We start from the raw sequence: 17,021 nt of genomic DNA on the forward strand, positions 1-17,021 counted from the left end.
TAAGAGGTCAATCCCCCCCCCAATTGTCTTCCTTCATTAAGTTTCAATAATATCTAACTAAGTTTTACAAACGATCTTACAAATATGATTGGCATTACATTTATAAACATTTTTCTGCGTTTTCACTATCGTCAATGTTAAATAAGATCTATTGTAAATTGTTAATATATATATATATCACTTATATCAGTGCTTAATTTAAATATATTTATTTATTTATTTTTTATTAACTTAATTAATTAATTTAAATTAATTTAAGTTAACGATATTATTTAACTTAATTTTTAATTAAATGATGTAACTCTCATATGCATTAACTTAATTGTTAACTCAATTTAACACGAACTCAATTAACTTAATTGAGTTAAAAAATATTATTGACTTGTCCAACCTTGGAAATAGGTGTACATCAACTATGCTGATCGATATTCGAATGTAATACAATGTTGTACGCCAATCGGGCCAATAGATTCTGATATATAAATATAAACTTGTATAGTAAATTGATATTAAAACTTACAGATTAGCAGTGCTTTTAATTTGGTAATTAATGGCTTTACGTTGTTATGCTCGGATGTACGTTTAAAAACCATTATTTTCATCATAGAACAAAACGTCAACAAATATTATGTGTTCGTAAAATAAATACGTAGTATTTTTCAGTATTTTTCCACGCGTTGTACGTACAGTCGTAGCTCGTGCTTAAATTTACAATGGAAATAGTTTTAAGTGAAGATGGTAAAAAAAATTATTATTTACTAAAATTATGAGTTTTCTTGTAAAGAACCTACCTATATGTATTTCAGCTAGGTGGTTAAAAATTCTCCAGCGCAATTGATGTGTACTCTTTTAGTACACCTTATTTGTATCGGCACAAAGATGTGATTTATACAGATAGTGTCCCAAAATTTGCGCAATTGATGAACTTCGGAATAATTGAGAATACATTGTTCTCGAATGTATCGATCGGTGCTCGTGATGAATAGAGGCATATTAAATTCAGCAGTCTCGTGTGTGTATGGTTTGATTTCAACGATTCCGTGATAGGCAACCGATATCTCGCTTTGAGGTTATCGACAAACAAATGAAATTTACTTATTGGCTAAACGCGCCTGTTAAACGAGATCGATATTAGCGTTGGATAGATTGCTTGATTAATATTCTCTTTCGATGTATTGTTTACCGTAAGACTATACACGATAATAACTAAAGAACCGATGTTCATGCATTAGCATTTTTCTTTTTCATTTAATAACAAAAATTGCAGAGGAGGATAGAAATTTGTTTTGCATCCTATAGAATATGAAAGTAAAATTGTTATATTGCATATATTTCCGTATTTCGATGCATTTTTCTTTCAAAGCATATTTCTATTTTATTAATGTATAAATCTACATATTTGGTATCTTTAGATTTTACTGAATATTTAACATAGAATTATTGTCTATTTCGAGTGCTATTTTTGCAATTATATCTTTATCGAAACAAAAGTTAACAAGATATGGTTATGTATGATAACGCCATATTAATCTAAAATATACCAAAATATTTAAAAATTGTTTATTCAGTGTAATGCACATTTATGTAAATAAAACGAAATACATTTTATATAAATATAAAAAAATTAGTAATTGCAACGATTTATTTAATTTTTCAGATTTTATTTACACTAAAAGAATACAATTTTTTTTTTTTTTTTTTAATTCATAGGAAGATTTTATTTTTATTTTAAGTTTTTAATTATAACTGTTTAAATAAATATTATTTATTATTTAATTGCACATTTTGATATTTTCACAATTTTTTTAATTATTGATTGTCATTTAATGACGATTTATTTGAAATTTTAATAAAGCATATAGTCGTATTACAATTTTTTAGAACATGAACATCCCCCTATAGTGACAACAATTTACTTGATTGTTATGTGTGATTGTTATTGTTATTGTTATATGACATGTCACAACAACCGACTGAAAATGAAAAATTGATTTAATTATATATTTTTTAATTCTAATTATGAACACTTTGAATTATTAGAAATGGGCTTCATCAACACATCACAATGAATATTATTATATAGCATTAATAAATGTATTACTTTTCTAGTTTATAATTGTATTTATTATATTGCTCACCTTTCTAATTCGTTCACATATTTCGTACAACTTCAAAGAATTTCTTTATGTACATATTAGACATAAAGAAAAACGATCATTATTCAGTATGTATCTTTTTAAAAAATATATGAACAAAAATGTTTTAAAATTATTTTATTATTATTATTATTATTTATTTGGGATAAATTGGTAATAACCCTTTTATGTGAGCAATTTACATTTTAAGTATTTTACAATAAAAACTAAAATTAAAACAATAATAATGAAAATCACTTATTTTATATAATGTTTGTTATTAATGCAGTTTAAAATTAGTTAAAAGTTATTTTAACCATAAAATTTTTAAAGCATTGAAACATTAAAAATATTGTCGTTATATTAAATAATTAGAACATTAAATACTTTCGACATCAGAAGTTTAATATTAATTGAATTCTAAGATGTTTATTTTAGTTTTGTAATCTTGTTGGAGTCTTGGCTTATTTAAATAATTGACTAAATGTTTTACCACAACCACTAACCAAGTTGACCAAAATTAATGAATAGAAAGTTCATTTGTTCTGGCAACATTTCCGCGATTATTTTTACATGGAAATGTTGCAATAATGAAATAATAGTGTCGTGCAATCGATACATATACGATTTTAATTCATTCAAAAAGCAAACTTGTAACGCAGTTAATATAATTTAGTGATTTCAAAAATATTTAAAGCAAAATAATAGTATAATGGAGCTTATTTTATACTCAATATAATCTTCATAATACAAAGTATATTCTCTTCTTGTTTTTTTAATTTATAATCTGCATGATTTTACCAATTTTAAATTAGTTAAATTCATAATAGCATTTATTTTACTTTAAATATTGTGTTAACTATTATTCTTTTCAAGTCACGATATTAACTTGTTGAAAGATATCTCGGCTAACCGAATACGCTTTGTCAAAATGCAATTATACTTAACTGTGAACATCTGGATAGTTTTTTTTTTTTTTGTATTTAATGTCTTACCTTTTTTTTTTAAACGAGTATAAATTATGATAAGTGTAAACAAGAAAACTTAAACAAAACGTGTTGAAACGCTTTAAGCTGGCTTTGTTAAAACCGTGAAGTATGTCAACAAATGTACGAGTACAGTAATCGCGGGATCATGCGATTGCATATGCAACTATTTTAAAATTATAATATAACATTTTATCTTATTGTGCTTCGTTACAACAGAATATATAATATTTTACTTTGTAAGTACTATTTTTTTTTACCACAAGAAAAACTGAAAATATTTGTAAAACTGTTATTTTTCTGTTTCAATACTGTAATATAGTTGCTGTTATAAAAACCCTTAGATATATTCTATCGAAATTGAATTATATTCGTGTTATTTTTTCTCCATACTTATGTAGTTATAACGTATTATGTAAAATTGATTTATTAATAATTTATCTCTAAAGATAAAATAAAGTTACAATTTATTTGTAAACTTGTTTTTTTATGTACGTATATATTTTTTTATGTGTTTATACAAGCTCTATTGATGTTTTTAAAATTAAAAATGTATTTTTCCATTTTCAATTGGAAAAAACTACCGATTATATTTGTTAAAAATGCTTTCTTTATGCTTGAATTCATATAGTGAACAAATTGTACAGATAAATAAATGTTTATATGTCTGCACTATAAATAATTATCTCTAGAATGTATATTGATATATCAATTTTTTTTTTTTTTTTTTATTCAAATAAGTAATTTCTAATTTTCGAATAAAACAAAAGTAAATTTTTTGTAAAAGTAATATATGCACAGTTTCTTAGCAATACCTCAGAGGGTTTTATTTATAAAAAAAATAACTAACATCTTGTTACATACATCACATATTATGTGATTTCAGTAATTTAATATTTTCGATTTTTTTTTTTTTTATCTACAAAAATTATTTTGAATATTTATGATTATCAATTAAATCCAAAATGAATCGAATTGTTTGTCTTTATTACTCAAAACGTTGTTTCTTTTGATACATAACTCAGAAGTTTATTAGTATGAGTTTATATTCGCGTTTGGTTATTTCATATAAAATTTATCAGGATACTCAGGTACTGGGTGTAATATAACTAATATTTTATTGATTGATAAATCATAAAGATTTTATAAAATAAATATAACATAGTGCATTATCACATTCATAAAAATGTATTCGGTATAATGGAATTTATAGAAAAAAATTCTAAAATTAAAAATCATAACCACAAAAATTGTAAAAAAAATGATTTAACTTATTTTCTGAAATATTAAGTCATTAAATCATACATAAGTTATTGTTTGATTAACAGTGAAAACAATTTTTTTTAACTTAGCTGATTAATTCTCGAATTACACTCCTTAAAAGTATTTTTAATAGAAACATCTACTCCTTGATTTGTTTAGTTATTCATTTATGGAGGGTATCTTCAATTGAATATCATATAAACTTTAAAGGTATTGAGATATCTGTATAATATCGGTAATGAATAAAAGTTTTTTTTTATTACTAAAAGTAACTACAATGTGTTTTTTAGAAGTTGCATTTTCCCCGAAGGAAAGTCAAAATTTAACATTAATAAATATATATATATATATATATATTCAATGTCTTTATACGTACACTTGTATGCATTCTATACTTTTTTTCTTTTTTTTTTTTTTTTAACCGTATGATCATATCAAGTCCCATGGAAACTTTGAACACGACAAAAAAACTCTTGAATTGTTCATATTTAGTATAGGACTTGATCATACCCTAGGAAAATTATTTAATGTTAAATCGAAAACTTTAGTTAAATCGACTAAATAGTTAATTAAAATCGTAGAGAAGTAGAGAAAAAAATTAATTAATATTATTATTTGAAAAACAAAAGTTCAAACTTAAAAAAATGAATCAAAATACATAAGAAACCTCTCAATAAATAAATATGGGCCGGAGCTTAAGGATTATCAATTTATATTGTTCGGCGCAAAAACAAATAATTGCGTGTATTTTCTATCTACATCTTGCAACAATATAGCGTAATAAAACAATGCTGTTCGTAACGCAAAAGACGGACTCGAATAATAACAACAGCAATAATAGTAATAATAACAACAATGATAATCGTACATTATAGTATCGTACATTCAATAATCACTATGGTCATGACAATTACCGTTCATTCCGAGCGCACAATAGTGAGTGCAATTTGCATAACGAAAATATTCTTATTGAAATTAACGGGCGAAACGTTCTAATCCGGTGTATTTTCGTTTTTATATATTAGACAATTATCAAACGTATACAGACATTAAGAGTTTTATAAAAACATAAAAACCGTAGACTAATATGGTAAGATATTAACAAAGATTTTAACAAACAGTTGGTTTGTTGATCATAGATTGGTCATTTGACTAGGGAAAATAAAACGTTCCTTCGCGTCCGTTGTCGTCGTAAATCTGTGTTGTCCAAATGACATCAGACGTAACTGCTTTTTTTGGTGACGGTCAAGTTCCGATCGTGGAACAAACTACCTCTTTCGAAAATCTGCACCACGCGCAATCGTCTTGTCGAGCGCGAGTTGATCTCTTAACTAATATTGAGTTTGCATATGTGTTGCAGACGAAAAAGTGCTCGGCGAACCGTTGTTGCTCAACAAAGTGGAACGCAGTCAAATGGGACACTACTTGTGCATAGCGTCCAACGATGTACCGCCGGCTGTTAGCAAGAGGATCACGTTAAACGTCAACTGTGAGTATGCATACACGGATTATTTACATAACGAACGGTCAACAACGCACGCAGGAGAAAGCACATAAGCCTACCCTTATACGTATCCGCGCGCGCCCGTTCGCGTAAACCAGAGCACGTGTACTGGGGGTAAAGTGCGTTGCGGGGCGTGTACAAGCGAGCTGTTACGGTGCCGATCCCCGACCCAGCAGACCGCAGAATCGTTATCAGGAAATTAATTAGACGATTTGAATATTGAATTATATTCTACGTGTACGTTTGAAGCACTCGGAGACGACGAATCGTTGTTGACCGAACGGCGTGACCCACTCGACCGACATTTTCCCGCCGACGTAATAATACCACGCGATTCCAATAACAATAATAATAATACAATAAAACTCACGTGGACTTGGCGATAAACAACCTAAGTCCGGCGCGTTCGGGGATCGACTGAGAGTCAACAATGTACGAATTAACCACGGTCGGTCGGATGCGTACGGGGTCACGCGCGAAAACCGTGATGACCGATGCCACCGTCGTCCGTTCTTGAGTGGAATAACCGGGTGAGGATAATGAGTATAAGTGAGTGGCTCTCGTCCTTGGGGAACCCTTTGTCTGTTGGTAGACGGCTCGATGTAGTGAGCTGGTTCTTGGCTAAATAAAAGAAAAAAAATAATTAAAAGAAAACAACAATGCCGCCACTGGGGCCAGAGTTATCAAATAACACGACGAATTTTTTTTTATAGAGAGCCAGTGTTTTCCCGGACTACTGCTACTACCACTGTTTACCTTTAACTTTTTTTCTTTTTTTTTTTGTTTATTAAAATATATAAAATTTAAAATCTGTATAAAAAAAAATACAATAAGCAAATATGTTAACAATATATGACGGACAAGAAACAGCGATTTGGGAACCTATCCAGTGATAGGACCCATGACGTGACTGCTAAACTAGCACATTTTCAGTCTAAAAGATCACGACACCAACGACGTTTGAGCCGACGGGGGGGTTGTCCGGGATTGATACCGTGTGTTGATTTGCGATAAGTGGGTTGGGATGGAGAAATAATTTTGAGTGGAACTTTTTGTAGTAAGTTTTAACTAAATTATCAACTGCTTCTATGTTTAAATCTTTGTGGAGGGTATGATTGGAAATATACCAAGGAGCGGACGTGATTGTACGGAGAGAGATCGATTGGAAGGCTTCGATAGTTTTTAATTGTGATGGTTTGGCACAACCCCATATTTGTGCACCATATGACCAGATTGGACGTAGCATTGCTTTATATAAAATTAATTTATTATGAAGTGGAAGTTTAGATTTTAGTATGGGACGTAATAGGTATAGTCTAGACCTTTAACTTAAAACACATAATGCATCATGCATTACCTGATTTCTGAATGGTACGCGAGCAAATCTTAATCTACACGTTTTCCAGAAACCGGTTTTGGCGTTTTGTCTTAATTAAAAAAAAAAAAAAAAAAAAAAAAAAAGTACCTGAACTATATAAACATATAAACACCAAGTGCACGGAATATTGAATACGAATAACTACGGCGTATTGATATTCGGATCTTGTAAAATGGCAAACATAAAAAAGAGTTTCGTGTTGTAACTAATATCATAACTCTTATTGAAAACAAGTGTCATCCACAGTGCTTTTCTCGTTTTAATATCTTATATAATAACTAAAACAGTTTATTGCCTTTTTTTTTTTCAACTCATATTGAAATGGGCATTCATCACCGGTCGATCGGTGGTCGATCACATGTTTTCGATGAGTTTCCGCAACACAAATCAGCTTCCATCTGTCTCTATCCTGTGCTACTATTTACACTGTAACATATCCATTGTAATTGTATCTAATAATAATTAAATTATTGAGATACCGTAGTTGAATTTGTGCGTAAGCGTTCGAAAACAAAAAAATGTTCATACGTTGTAATGGTGTTATTGGTTTATTTTATACGAACCTTATTCAGTAAAGTTGAATACTATTGAGCATCAACAATTTCCGTAGCATATAAATTATGCAAATATTAAACTTTGGATCTGTCCGTTATTAATAATTGAATGTCCTTTGTAATTACGTTTAAAATGATTAAAAATAATTATTTGCCCGTCGTAAACAAATAATTTTGGTTTTTTAATATTTTCTTTATTTTTTTTGCCCCAAAAATATTTGCTCAATTCGACTAGTATATATTTTCAAACGCTGTCAAAGTATAGCATCTTTTTTTTTTTTTTATATAAATATATAAAATAATATAAGTACCTGATTTATTATTTTGTAAAACATAGATGTATTTTTATTATTGGGTTATCATTTGAGGTATAAAAATTATTAGTTTAGTTTAGTTTTATATTTTCATTCAAATAAAATACGAGTTTCATCAAAACCTTCGTATTTAAATGTTTGAAAATACACAAATTTTCTAATTTTTAAAGGGAATGATATTGATTTAATATTATATTTTTGTTTGCATTTGACTAGATTTAAAACATGTAACAAAAACTATTATATTTTGTTACTAAACTTGATCTAGGAATATTAGTGAATAATACTACAGCCCATTATAATATATATAAATATAAATACATCACATCGCATGACGGCAATACAATAATTAATGTAAGTGTGAAAAACGACAAGTAATTTAAAATTTAATCACAATGTATAATGGTATACTTGAAATATTTTAAAACGACCACATATAGTTTAAACGAAATGTGTTTGAAAAAAAGAACATTTGATTTTTAACATAATTTAATTGATCAACTTAACACTTTTATGAAGTTTTTCGTAAAAAAAAACATTGATTTGAAATGTTTGCTTATGGTTATTACAGTTGTTCCAGTAATCAGGGTGCCGAATCAGATTCTAGGAGCACCGTACGGTACAAACGTACGATTGGAATGCCTCGTTGAATCGTTTCCCAATTCCGTCAATTACTGGTCCAATACTAAAGGAGAAATGATCCTCCAAGGGTAAGTTCATCATAATCTATAATCGAAGTGCAGTGAACATATATATTTTGTTTTAAAATTAAATCAGTATACGGATTATAATTCGTAAACAAAAGATCAAAAAATAAAATTAAAAAATTATTTGTTAAAACTTATATTTATTAGAACAATGTTTCCATAATGTAAGTGAAAATATAAATACATTCTTATACACAGTTGCCAGGAGTAATAAGAGCATCAAGTAACATTTCCATTGATAAAATTATAGTTTTTATTGCTCTACACTTGACTGGTAAAACAATTCGTGTTATGTTTCGTAGTTCATACATTATGTAAATCAGTTGGAAGCTGATCAACGTATTTGTTTACCGAACAAATGTCTTCGGCCATAGGATCCACTGTTATAAAATAAATAAATAAATAATTAGCATACGGTAAAGAATGATGCGGGTGTTTTATCATCAGTATGAGCGTTGAAATATTCGAGTTGCAGCTGACGCAAATGTCTCTAAATGTATTTCACCCGTGTGCATAATTCCCGACCGTAGTACAGAGCCACGTAAGAATGTCGTACATACAAGTCGTATGTATATTCAGGGTGCATAGTCATCCGTGAATTTGATTTGTTTTGGGCCCTCCTAACTGTTTGGTAACAGATCGATATTTTAATAATGGTCTCCCGGTGTCCATTTGATTGCATCGTGCAAATATACGAGTATCAGCAAGTAAAATCGTTGTTTCCGAGTGATCGTGATATTTATATGCACCATCCTGAGACTTGACGTTTGTAATTTATATATTTGTGAAAACAAAAATGTTCGCCATGGGAATATCGTTAATCAAAAACCCGATGCTAAAAAGGTTGAGAAACAATCACGTGCGTTTCCCAGTCTTAATTAAGCATTTCTTCGCCAACACTTATTTTTCAAAAGAAGAAAAACAGTAAAAAAAAAAATAAAAAGCCGTCCTGGGGCAAATGGAAAACGTTTTGTTTGCTCGTATATAATCTGTTAAACAAGATGTCAGCCATTGAACCACGGGGTGGGAATGTATATTCTTTTTGTTTATTATTAGTCGTTCAATAGCCGAGTCGAGTCACGTCGCGCACTTCTTACCATGCAATTAATTACAACAGTCATATTTTGGAGATGGCCGTCAAGGGGCGGGATAGGGGTTAGGCATAGAGGATTAGTTATCCAATTGGAATCCTCTGCCTCATCGATCATGCACAAGAAAAATATTTTCATTGAAAAGTTTAATAAAAACAACTGTCAATATTTTGCATGAATGCGAAAAACAAACGCGTAAAAGTATTATAATTGTTTAGAAATTAAGATGGACTTTGATTTCTATACTTTTTTATTCATGATTTATGTAAAATGGATTACCTTTCACATCGGTACTAACAATATTTTATACTAAATAAGTTTGTTCAATATTTATATATTCGTTTTGAATATTCTTTATACACTGGAATAAATCAATCAATTAATTAATCAATGAGTTATTTACAAATTATTGTTCGCTGTGCATATTGTTTTCACTATATTTTTAATATTTTTTACTATGCATTTAACAGCAAGAAATTTTAAATTGTATGTTTATTTTCTTGTGCATTTTCATAATAATATTATTTACGATAAAACTATAAAATATTCATAATATTTGGTATCGTATAAATTAAAAATATATTTTTTTATTCCTACATTTCACTTTTTCTATTGCTCAGTTTTTATTAGTGTTAGAGTTTTCCAATAATAACTACATAGACTAATATTTTAATGGTCACTGTAAAATATTTTGAATATTATTTCACTCGGATATAAATGTAAGTAATTCTCACTTTTAGAAAAACATTTAATAAATATCTTGCCTTTTTCACTTACTAAAATATAATTTTATTCTAGTACTTTTATTATAAGAAAATAGAAAAATGAAAACAATATAATTAATTAAAACGGAGTACGTAGGAATATAGGAATAAAAAAAAAGTTAGAACAAACTAATATTAATAAGTGAGTTAGAAATAAAATGGTGAACATCAGTTGCGAAGGATATTAAAAAGGATATATAACAGTGAATGATCGAGAATTGAAGATGAATTTGGTATTAAATTAGACGTAATGGAGGGATACAATTTAGATTAGCGGAGATATCGTAACTAATATTTAAGAAAACAGTACAACTGCATATGAGAATTGAAATTAAACATTATAATAAATCAATTTTAAAAGGAAATTTTTACTGAGAAATTATAATTTTATATGAACCCTAGGATAAAAAGTATAGAAAACTATTATTGAATAGTTGAATATTATCGTGCCAGGTAGAATAATTAATGGTGATATAAGTAAATTTCATATTTTATAGTGGTTTTTTTCCCCGAATAATAGTAACACATTTTTAATTGATCAATCTGACTGTCACATTGTTTTCGTAAGGCAATCGATTACCAAGCTAGTTAAAATATAATTAACCAATTATTTTTGAATGAAGTAAATTAATATCAGGAAATAATTGAATTATCAATGTCGTTAAATTTAAAGGGAAATTAATTATTAAAATAAAAAAAACTTTTGTGATCTGATTCTGATTGTATTACCTCTTACGCTATAATTCAGAATTATTGAGTATTACAGGAATACGGTGGACCGAATTCTGAGAGATATTCTAAACTACTTAATGAGAAAACCGAATCGAACCGAATTACAAAAGGATCGGTGAAAAAGTTCAAAACCAATTAAACGTGCTAATGAAGAACCCGCGAGGGGGTGATACCGATTTTCAACACAAAAGAAAGAAAAAAGTATGCTGAAAAATATATAGTTAAGTGAGTGTTACTAGATATAAAGAGAAAGAGAGATAGTGATAGATACAAATGTTGTCGGAGACGTATAGAAAATCGTAGTGGAATGGCACAGTTAATGAGTACAAGACAAGAGAAACGTTGTTTTTGTTCAGCAGGGTCTCAAGAATTGGCGAAGTTTGCTATAGATGAAGCCAAAACGGAAAAGCATATAAAGGTTTTATAGCAGGTAAACCAAAGCAGGTACGACCAATTTACGGTTAGTATACGCTAATGGCTGTTAACGAACAGAAAAATAATAATACTTGTTCGATGTCTTAGCTATATTATGGTACATCCATTATTATCACAATAATGGTATGATTGGTTATACGTATAAAAATAAATATATGCGTCGTCCACCCCCCGGGCAGTAAAAGCGAAATATATTTTTCAACGAAAATAGCAACGAAATACATCTGTTATAAAACGAATGTCATTTGTCGGATGTGAAGCATTTTATACATTTTTATTGCATAATCACGTTGAAGAAATAATCACTTTTGAGGTGTAAATCAAATTTTAAAAATTAAAATCATTTTGTAAAAGTTTGTGAATTATACGCAAATATATACCGATTTTTACCTTGTAAAATTAATACAGAATTCGGTATGTATTATAATAAAATAATTAGGATACGAAATATCGGTTGTACACGAGTGTATCAAATTATGATTTTTTTTTTTTTTTTTTAAATCTAGAAAACCTAAATTTTTGGAGCCACGATTGTATTTTTATAAATACTATGTAAGTTCTCGGGTCGTATTTTGGTATACGTTGATAATAATGTTCAAAAGAAAAGTAACAAATTATTTCAAATAATTTTGTCATGAATGGTAAAAACCAAGAAAATTACCGGTGATGATTATACATATCTAAGTCAATCATCAAACTATGTTATAAACTATTTATAAAATATATTACCTCTCCGATCCTCGTGACGACTTCTCAATAGGAATTATTATTAACGTCTGAACTATAGGATGAGGTGACCGATTTATTTTTGAAATAATAAGGATCTTTGACTCTTTTATTATAATACACTTTATTTATTAATAATTTAATTTACACACATATAATAAACATACAATAACAAAAATCATAAGGGCAATATGTACGCGCTCGTGACATGAAGAGTTCCTCTGTCTAGAGAACCGATAACCGGTCTCCTTATATGTCATGTTTTGTGAGTGTGTGTGTGTGTGTGTGTGTGTGTGTGTGTGTGTGTGTGTGTATGTGTGTGTGATCCTTTATTACTTTATTGTCCTATTCAATAAAAATAACTTATTCTAATGCTACCGATTATTATAATTATTATACAATACATTTTAAATCTAAAAAATATCTGATGGCTTAATAGCACATCATTACAATTTAAAAAAAAAGAACTCTGAAACCTCATAATGATACGCGGGCATTGCATTTATTTGATTAAATGTATACTTTACGTGTTGGAAAAAGAAATTAACACGTTCAATGCCGACGTCGGATATGCTCCGACACTGGATACCGACGCGCCTGGCCGGTGTCGGAGCGTGTCCGACAAACGTTATATGTATTATTATAGTGGAATAAAATATTCGGCTTTGAGTGTATGACTATAATATTTGTGTTGGCTACTCAGTATATATTTTTAAATAAGTTGGTACAGTTGGTTTTTAGTTTCCGCCTTTTTGTTGATCGTGGGAAGGTTTTATCTATAACCATGTATTGATACAAAACACATGTTATTTTCTATCGTCCAATGCTATCAATATTCTTTTTTTTTTCAGAAAAATGTAATAAATGCATCGACAAAACAATCTATACGTTAATACTTCCACAATTATTGTTCGTATGTTCATGTCGTATGTATCATAATAATTATATACATGATTAGGCGAACGTAGATTATTGAAATAATATGATGACAAATTCGTAATTCGTTAGCACCCGACCTTATTTTTTTAAATTAACAATACATATATAAGTATAATATTATATGTATTATTATTTACAATTCAAAAAATAAATGCTTTAGCATATAGCGTGTCGGATACGTGCCGACGTCGGCCATGTTTTTCAAATATTAGCGTGGCGTGTAGCGTAATACGCCAGAATAATGTTGGCATTGAACGTGTTAAGAGTGATTATTATTATGTCTTTGTAATAAAAATAGTTTAAAAATTGGCGAAATTTTTTGGTTGGGCAGGATACAAGGATGAGTAAGTGGTATTCATGTATTGGTAATTTAAACTTGAAACCTATGTACCATCGCTCTCAAAATAATGATTCTCAGTAAAAGAAGTCAAGTGAGTGTATCAGTTTATATTTCTGAAGATTTTTGATTTATTAGAAGAACCATATTCCTAATAAGGTTGGATGAACTTTTAATGTTCTAATTAACGCAAAAAAAAAAAATAATAATTATCTAAAATTTAGGAAATTCAAAAGTTTCGAATGCCTATAAACAGCATAAACTTCATTAAAATAATTTTAATTAATAAAATAATTTCCTTTAATAAATGACTATACGGCTTAATGAAAATTATTTAAAATTTTCGATTTCATCAAAATTTCATTTTTAACACTTATAAATTATTTGTACACGTTTCCAATTTATTTTTTTCATTACATGAAAAATTTTGTGCCAATTTTCAATTTTCAATAATTCTGAATATGATTGATTGATGTCAAAAATGCAGTGGATTTTCTCGATTTGTCAAAACATAATATTCAAAACTTGAATTTCTTTTTTATATTAAGTTCAATTATTTTTCTTTAATCAGTGATATATTTAAATATTTACGAGAAACTTTTTATTTAATTATAAATACTTTTGTCAAATCGAAAAGAAGAGGAAAACATAACATTTTCATTTCTCAATAAAAAACCAATACTTAAACATTTTAATATACTATTTATAAAAAAAAAGGTAAATTAGCATTCAATGAACATTTTTTGTTTTCAAAATATTTTTTCAGTTTTAAAGAAAATAAAAATTTTATTTTCCAAATATTGATATGCCACAATGTTACCATATTTTTTTAACTTTTAGTAATTTGTAATCAGATACAGAAAAAAAAATCATGGCTTTAACAATACATTATTTGTTTCAATTAAAATATTAAGATAATGCATATCTAAGCATATATAAAGCATTTCTAAGAATTTATCAGAATCGCATAATCGAAGTTATTTATAGAACTATTAAAATCTCGTTGTCCATGGTAAAGCTAAACCCATTTAGCTGAAAAGTAATATGTTAACCAACGAATACAATAACTGTTCACTATCTTTAAAAAATTTTTAAAAAAGCATTAAAAGTTCAATTTTTGTATATAAAATTCTCAGAAATATATTTTCCAGAGTATTATCCACAATTAGTTCTACTTGAGTTATAGAGTTATACGGTTCAAAGTAGATTTAATAAAGCCTATAATATATTAATTTATTTTTTAAGAACAGATAAGTTTTGATTTTTATTTAGTTTTTTTATTGAGATCTAATCATATCAAATCTCTTATATCTTTGTATCAATATTTTAACAATCGTTTTATAACAAAAAAAAAATAAATAAATTACTATGTTACGTTCTCGATCGATCAAAAATCTTAGTTAGTTGTTTTTCTCTGGATTTTGAGTTACTTGAATCACTTGTCATAAACCAAAAACAGTCATACAAAAATTGAATGATTCCGTAAATTCATATATTTGTGGAGATATTCCCTAAAATTAACGCGTTATCGTAATGATCGATTTTTTCCATTACTAAATTATTTATTATCATTATAATTAGTATTGTTATAATTATGCATTCCAATGCGTACTATCAATCGACCTATATAATTTGTATATTACACAGACAACAGTCAGTTTTGCGTTCCAAGAAAATTCTAGACTTCCGAAACGTATGTATAACGAAATAAGGAGGCATATTACTTTGTGAATGACGATAAATGTTGACATCAATCACATTCCAATGGAACTTATTAGGTGAAAATACCAATCAGTGTGTGTGTGTGTGTGTGTGTGTTTTTGTTTTGACACAAATGGAAAAGTCTATTACGTGTAATATTCTTCGATATTCAACGACTATGATATTCAAAAGAAAAATAATATATGGTATATGCGTAAAAAAATATATTTCTAAACATCATCGAAACGATATTTGATATTATTTTAAAATCAACAAATTTCTAATTTCTAATGTTTATAATTACAGTATATAAAATTTACTTTAAATCTTAAACAATAATATGATATTCCATTACCTTAAACTTTAAGGCTTAAAGTATATACACTTCATTCTTATATCAAAGGTTTAATAACATAGTGTGAGTTTAATTCATCCGGACTACTAATACAAATATTATGAAAAAATATAAACGAATTCATAAGCGTTAGAAATGTTTATAAAAAAAAAAAAAAAAAATGTTGGAAAAAATAATTTAATTAAAACTTGGAAATTGATTAAAAAACTGAAAAAATAGCTAGTACCACAGATCCAAAGTAAATATGATATTTTTAATGCCTACGTTGAAAAGTGTAAACCGAGATTTAATATTTTAACCAAACATTTATCATAGTTCTTGTCGTCTTTCCTACTTAAGTCCTTCCAATTTCACTCTTCGGCCTATTATAATTCGTCAACGCCAATAAGGAACGACGACAAGGTGTCGCGGTGTTTCAATAATATCTTAAGCGGTTTTTAAGGTAGCCGTTCGTCTTCTACGAGATTTATTATAAAGTGTTGTTGTAAAACGTCCGTTCGATGAATTACGTTTTGGTGTACTGCTACCATGTACTGAGTGTTGATTTTCTTTTCCCGAACGGTTTTTCAACACGTTTCCGGTTGAGAAATTCGCATTACACTGCGGACGGTTGGTGTGGGATAATAATGGTAATAATAATATCAATAATAATGCAATTATTTCGACCGCTCGTAATAACATTACAACGACCACCGTCGACGCCGACGTTACCATTGTCGTTTTCACGGAGCCACAGGGGTGAGTCTGCGAAACATACGGTCATGGCCGCGTCGCACTGTGCGGCTGATGCGTGAAACGTGCGTTGTCCGCGTATACGGCGCGCGAACGAAACGCACATTTACGAGAAACCATAGATGAGCAGTGTGGGGTGGGGGTTGGAATGAATGTGAAACAAGGGCGTATTTGTGAGGGGGTGAAGGGGGGATTCGCCATCCCAAGGCTTGTATTTTTTTTGAATATAATACATTGATTATTTAAAAAATGTAACGTATAAATAATTAAAAATATAAACTACTAGTCTATCATTATAATAGGAACATACGTTGTAAGTAATGAACTGTAAATTATTTTTAAGTTTGTATTGAAGAAAAATTAATTTC

General features: G+C 28.5%; 1 protein-coding gene across 2 annotated transcripts in view; it reads left to right on the forward strand.

Moving 5' to 3' along the window:
• LOC112686703 (lachesin-like) overlaps nt 1-17,021 on the forward strand; it is a 280,882-nt gene that overhangs the window by 222,081 nt on the left and 41,780 nt on the right. For both annotated transcript variants that reach the window (XM_025559111.1, XM_025559112.1), the window contains exons 6-7: nt 5,745-5,873; nt 8,706-8,844. In XM_025559111.1, the coding sequence (XP_025414896.1) occupies nt 5,745-5,873; nt 8,706-8,844 (268 nt within the window). The remainder of the gene's footprint in view (nt 1-5,744; nt 5,874-8,705; nt 8,845-17,021) is intronic.

This window comes from Sipha flava, unplaced genomic scaffold, assembly GCF_003268045.1.
Source record: "Sipha flava isolate LNK unplaced genomic scaffold, YSA_version1 323_pilon_pilon, whole genome shotgun sequence".
Lineage (NCBI taxonomy): Eukaryota > Metazoa > Arthropoda > Insecta > Hemiptera > Aphididae > Sipha > Sipha flava.